The 5,218-nt window shown below is 51.0% G+C and overlaps 1 protein-coding gene across 3 annotated transcripts; it reads right to left on the bottom strand.

Annotated features, from left to right (window-relative positions):
- Positions 1-720: 720 nt before the first annotated feature.
- CXCR4 (chemokine (C-X-C motif) receptor 4) lies at positions 721-4,597 on the bottom strand. Of its 3 annotated transcripts, none has more exons than XM_011970267.1 (2): positions 4,463-4,597; positions 721-2,307 (listed from the first exon to the last, which is right to left on the bottom strand). In XM_011970267.1, the coding sequence occupies exons 1-2, from the start codon at positions 4,475-4,477 to the stop codon at positions 1,264-1,266; spliced, it is 1,059 nt and encodes a 352-aa protein (XP_011825657.1). In that variant the 5' UTR covers positions 4,478-4,597; the 3' UTR covers positions 721-1,263. The 3 variants fall into 3 exon arrangements, with proteins under 3 accessions (XP_011825657.1, XP_011825658.1, XP_011825659.1); XM_011970268.1 differs by having other exon boundaries at positions 3,957-4,560; XM_011970269.1 differs by lacking the exon at positions 4,463-4,597 and having other exon boundaries at positions 721-1,562; positions 1,692-2,559.
- Between the last annotated feature and the right edge of the window lie 621 nt (positions 4,598-5,218).

Below are 5,218 nucleotides of genomic sequence, written 5' to 3'. Positions count from 1 at the left end.
AGAGGAGTATTTTGGTCATGGTTAATTTTGTGAAGAAAACATTCACTTTTGGATTTCTTTATTAGCAGTTCAGTTGACTTATGCCCAGGTGTTCTGAAGGACAATAGTGGGTAATAGTTAAAAGCAAGAGCTGGAACAATAAACAGAATTAGTTCTTGACTCTGCCCCCTTGAAAGTGCCATGTATGGAGTCTCTGAATCTCAGTTCTCTTGTCTGTGAAAAGGGAGTGATGGTTATCTACACTAAGCTTGGATGAGGAAAGCACACACTGCCTGGCATTGCACAGACCTGGGTTTCACAAGTGGATGGGGGAGTAAAATCCAAACATGATTGCAAACCTTTTCTTCTTTATACATGCTTATCCTTCTGAAAGATGATCTTGCATACAAATGGGTGCTGGCTGGCCATTTCTAAACTTTCATCTGAATTTAAAGTGGTTAAGGGTTCAGATTCGTAAGTCATGTTACCCAGTTTCAAATACAGGCTTTGCTACTTACCACATGCCTTTGTTACTTAGGCTTTCTGTGCCTCCGTTTCCTCTTCTGTAAGATGTAATTAGTAACAGAAGCAGAATCTATCACAGAGTTGTGATAGGGGGTAAGTAAAATATTACAATGAAATACCTAGGATAGTGCTTTGCCTACCATAAACGTATCTATTATTATTTTTGTCTTCTGCCAGCCAAAAGAATGTCAACAGAAATCAGAACATAACACTAAGTAAGTTTGACATGTACTTTTATTAACAACTTAATACAAGACTGTACACTGTAGGTGCTGAAATCAACCCACTCCTGAAAACTGAAAAACCAGCATTTCTATGTCACTTTGGGCTTTGGTTATAAGTGCCATCTTCTACAGAAAAATCACATGGTGTAGCCAAACGTCTTAAGAACAGGAAGAAAGAGATGTTCCATGGGAATGGAGAGATTATTTATGCATAAACAGCTGGGGATCATTTCTAGCTTTACGTGATTCACTACACGCACTGGAATGTTCAGTTCCCTTTTCTATAGTCCTACCACCAGACATACAGCGACGAAGAACTTGGCCACAGGTCCTGCCTAGACACACATCAATATGAAACAAAAAAAATATTTATATAAATAAGTCAATTAAACCTCACAAAAACTAAAGAAACACAAGACAAAAATCCAACAAGCAATAAAAACTGTACAATATTGGTCAGTCTTTCATATCTGAAAAATGTGTAACTTAAAAAAAGAGTTCTTTATCGTATAAAAAAAAGTCTTTCACATCTGTGTTAGCTGGAGTGAAAACTTGAAGACTCAGACTCAGTGGAAACAGACGAGTGTCCCCCTCGCTTTCCTTTGGAGAGGATCTTGAGGCTGGACCCTCTGCTCACAGAGGTGAGTGCGTGCTGGGCAGAGGTTTTAAATTTGGCTCCAAGGAAAGCATAGAGGATGGGGTTCAGACAACAGTGGAAGAAAGCTAGGGCCTCGGTGATGGAAATCCACTTGTGCACAGTGTTCTCAAACTCACACCCTTGCTTGATGATTTCCAGGAGGATGAAGGAGTCGATGCTGATTCCAATGTAATAAGGCAGCCAGCAGGCGAAGAAAGCCAGGATGAGGATGACCGTGGTCTTGAGAGCCTTGCGCTTCTGGTGGCCCTTGGAGTGTGACAGCTTGGAGATGATAATGCAATAGCAGGACAGGATGACGATACCAGGCAGGATAAGGCCAACCATGATGTGCTGAAACTGGAACACAACCACCCACAAGTCATTGGGGTAGAAGCGGTCACAGATAAATCTGTCATCTGCCTCACTGACGCTGGCAAAGATGAAGTCGGGAATAGTCAGCAGGAGGGCAGGGATCCAGACACCAACATAGACCACCTTTTCAGCTAACAGCTTCCTTGGCTTCTGACTGTTGGTGGCGTGGACAATGGCCAGGTAGCGGTCCAGACTGATGAAGGCCAGGATGAGGACACTGCTGTAGAGGTTGACTGTGTAGATGACATGGACTGCCTTGCACAGGAAGTTCCCAAAGTACCAGTTTGCCACGGCATCAACTGCCCAGAAGGGAAGCGTGATGACAAAGAGAAGGTCAGCCACTGACAGGTGCAGCCTGTACTTGTCCGTCATGCTTCTCAGTTTCTTCTGGTAACCCATGACCAAGATGACCAATCCATTGCCAACAATGCCAGTCAAGAAGATGATGGAGTAGATGGTGGGCAGGAAGATCCTATTGAAATGAGCATTTTCTTCACGGAAGCAGGGTTCCTTTATGGAGTCATAGTCCCCTGAGCCCATTTCCTCGGTGTAGTTATCTGAAGTGTATATCTGCAAAAGAGGCAAAAGAATGGACATTCACTTCCAATTCAGCAAGCATTATCCAAGTTTAAAAAAAATTCAAAGCAATTTAAAAAACCAATTCAGGCTTGCTTTCTTCAGAAAATTCTGAAGTACTGGACTAAGGGCACAAGAGAATTAATGTAGAATCCTACAACTCTCCTCCCCATCTTTTCCCATAGTGACTTCATTATATCCTTCTTTAGTAGAACCAATTACAAAATTCTTTGTTTAGAACAAAAGGGCGCTGCGATGCTGAGGGTTTCAAAGTCACATCTTGGCTAACTCCTCTGCCCCGCCCACTAGAGGGAGGAAAAAAAACCTTCCTTAGGAGGAAAACACACACACACACACACACACACACACACACACACGCGCACACACACAAAGAGGCCACTCCCAGGCGGCGTGGGGGGTGGGGTGGGTGCTGCGAGGAGGGGCTGTGATTAACTTTTTGTATGAAGTTTTTCGCCAAGGGAGGGAAGAGGGGAGGGAGGAGCACGGGGGGAGGGCGGGGGCGTTGCAAAGACTCATTCTCCTACGGCGCAAAAACTCAATTTTCCCACGCCTGCCTAAACACAAATCATTCTGCGCTTCCAGCAACGTGTAGTGGGTAAAGAGAATGCGGTCTTCAAACGAAGGCCCTTTGGTGCTTGGAGTATACTGGGCGGGAGTGTCAGAAAATGAACAAACGGCACCTCCTCCCCCAAGCGGCCGCTCCTCCGGGGCGTGGGTCTCTTTTGCCATCCTCGTGTTTATCACTTGGTGCGTTTGGGACGTCAGGGAACACGGTATTTTCCTGGGTGGAGAAGGTAACGGGGTCTGCACCCGTAGTCCTCGCCCCAAGTTTCATTTCCTCACTCTCCCGGGTGGCCTCCCATTACCCCGCCACTGATCCAGTTAACCCGGCCAGAGGCGGGCAGCTGGAAGCCTCCAGGCAGTGGGCACGCTGGGAGCCGGGTCGTCCAGCCCCGGTCCGCCGCGGCTGCCCACCACGCCCACACCGACCGGCCGCAAGCAGCGCTGCAGGGGCTCCGCTGGGCGACACGCCAGGCTCAGTCCCACAGGGTGCTGGGGAGAGACTGGGCGGCTCCGCCGCGAGCGTCTTTGAATTGCGCGCCGCTGCAGGAAACCAAAAACTCCCTAGCAAGAGGGTTTCAAAAGGCTTCTGGAAATCACCGACAGTTAAACATCGCAACTGGACTCGGAGAGAGCCAAACGGTTTCCCCACTTGCACCTGCCCGTCTTCGCGGCGGCGACCGGGCAGCCCAGGTGCGGTCCTAACCTCCCCCGCACCCCCACCCCCATACCCGCTCCTGTACCCGGAGCGCGTGTCTCGGGGCTGGCAGCTGCGCGGTGTCAAAGGGGAGGTCAAACCACTCCTCTGACCTCTGCACGATCCCAAACTCTCGAACTGCCGGACACATGCGCGGCCGTGGGGAAGAGGCGCGCTTTGGCCGGCGGAAAGGTTCCCCCCTCAAACCCAAAGCGCGCGGGCGGATCAACTCCTAGCTGCTGCCACCACTCGATCCCCTCAGAGGATCCGCGCGGTGGGTCCACCCGCCTTTCCCGCCCTCCGCCTACTGTGCCGGGACACTGGCACAGCTCCGTGGGCCTCGCAGAGTTTCACAAACACGCACCCAGCGTCAAGAACAGTCACCAGGCGCTTATCCCCGAAGTTAAAGCGGGCGCAATCTCCTTCTGGGAACTCCGCCCAGGCACGCTGCCCTCTGCCTCTAAATTCAGAAAATGTAACTCGCTCCAAGAAATCCCCGCTTCCCCAAGGAAGAGACCGGTGGTCTGAGTCCCGAGGTAGCGCGCACGCCTTTTCTGCACTTGTGCACAGAATGTTCTTATGTTTGCAAACAGCGTGCAAGCCGCCGCGCGCCGCGGGACTCAAGGGGGAGACACATGCAGCCACTGTAACGCTCTTTCCAGTCGTTTCTCCTCCACTCACAGAGAAAAAGATTCCAATCCTGCTCCCCCCCACCCCGGCGCACCACATAGCCATGGTCAAGAAAACTCCTTTCCGTGACCCTTTTTTGGAGCTCCAAGTCCTGGCCGCTTCTGCCCGCTCGGAGAGGGGCTGCGCTCTAAGTTCAAACGTTTGTACATTTATGACAAAGCAGGTTGAAACTGGACTTACACTGATCCCCTCCATGGTAACCGCTCGTTCTCCAGACGCGGTGGCTACTGGAGCACTCAAGCCCTTGGGGTCACTTTGCTACCTGCTGCCGCAGCCAACAAACTGAAGTTTCCAGCCGCGGCCAGACTTTTATAAAAACACGCTCCGAGCGCCGCGCATGCGCCGCCGGGGCGCGGAGGGAGAAGGCGGGGTAGGGGAGAGCGGCAGACGCGAGGAAGGAGGGCGCACGGGCGGGGCGGAGGGGTTCGCGGCTTGGGAAGCCCAGGGGACCCTGCAGTTCGCGGGTGGTCGGTAGTGAGTCTGGAGCGGGACAGGACCTCCCAGAGGCGTTTGCTAAGTTTGAGAAAAGCGGGATGCGCCTCAAGACAGGTGGGAAGCGCGGGCTAGGGACGCGTCTCTCTGTGGCGCGTCCATCCTTGCTAAAGTGGATGGAATTCCTGACTTGGGAATGCTACGGTAGAGACACTGAGGCCCAGGGAGGGGAAGTGACTTGCCAGAGTAACCCAACCAGTAGGCGGCAATGTTGGAAGTAGGGCCAAGCTTCCGACGCCATTCCCCGCGCTTTCAGCACACGCATCCTATTCAGAAGAAAAAAGGAGTAAAGATCCTTCTTTCGGAGGATGTAACTATACGTGCACATTCACAGCATCACAAGGGTCAGGTGCAGATAATTAGGAGATACTTTCAGAAGAAGGTAGGATTTGGCATAATTCTGGAGACTGTGATCAGACGTAGCTGTGCATTGCTCAGTAATTT

This window comes from Mandrillus leucophaeus, unplaced genomic scaffold (assembly GCF_000951045.1).
Source record: "Mandrillus leucophaeus isolate KB7577 unplaced genomic scaffold, Mleu.le_1.0 Scaffold94, whole genome shotgun sequence".
Classification (NCBI taxonomy): domain Eukaryota; kingdom Metazoa; phylum Chordata; class Mammalia; order Primates; family Cercopithecidae; genus Mandrillus; species Mandrillus leucophaeus.
Note: the sequence above shows the minus strand (reverse complement) of the source record. Positions and strands in the feature narration are given on the sequence as shown.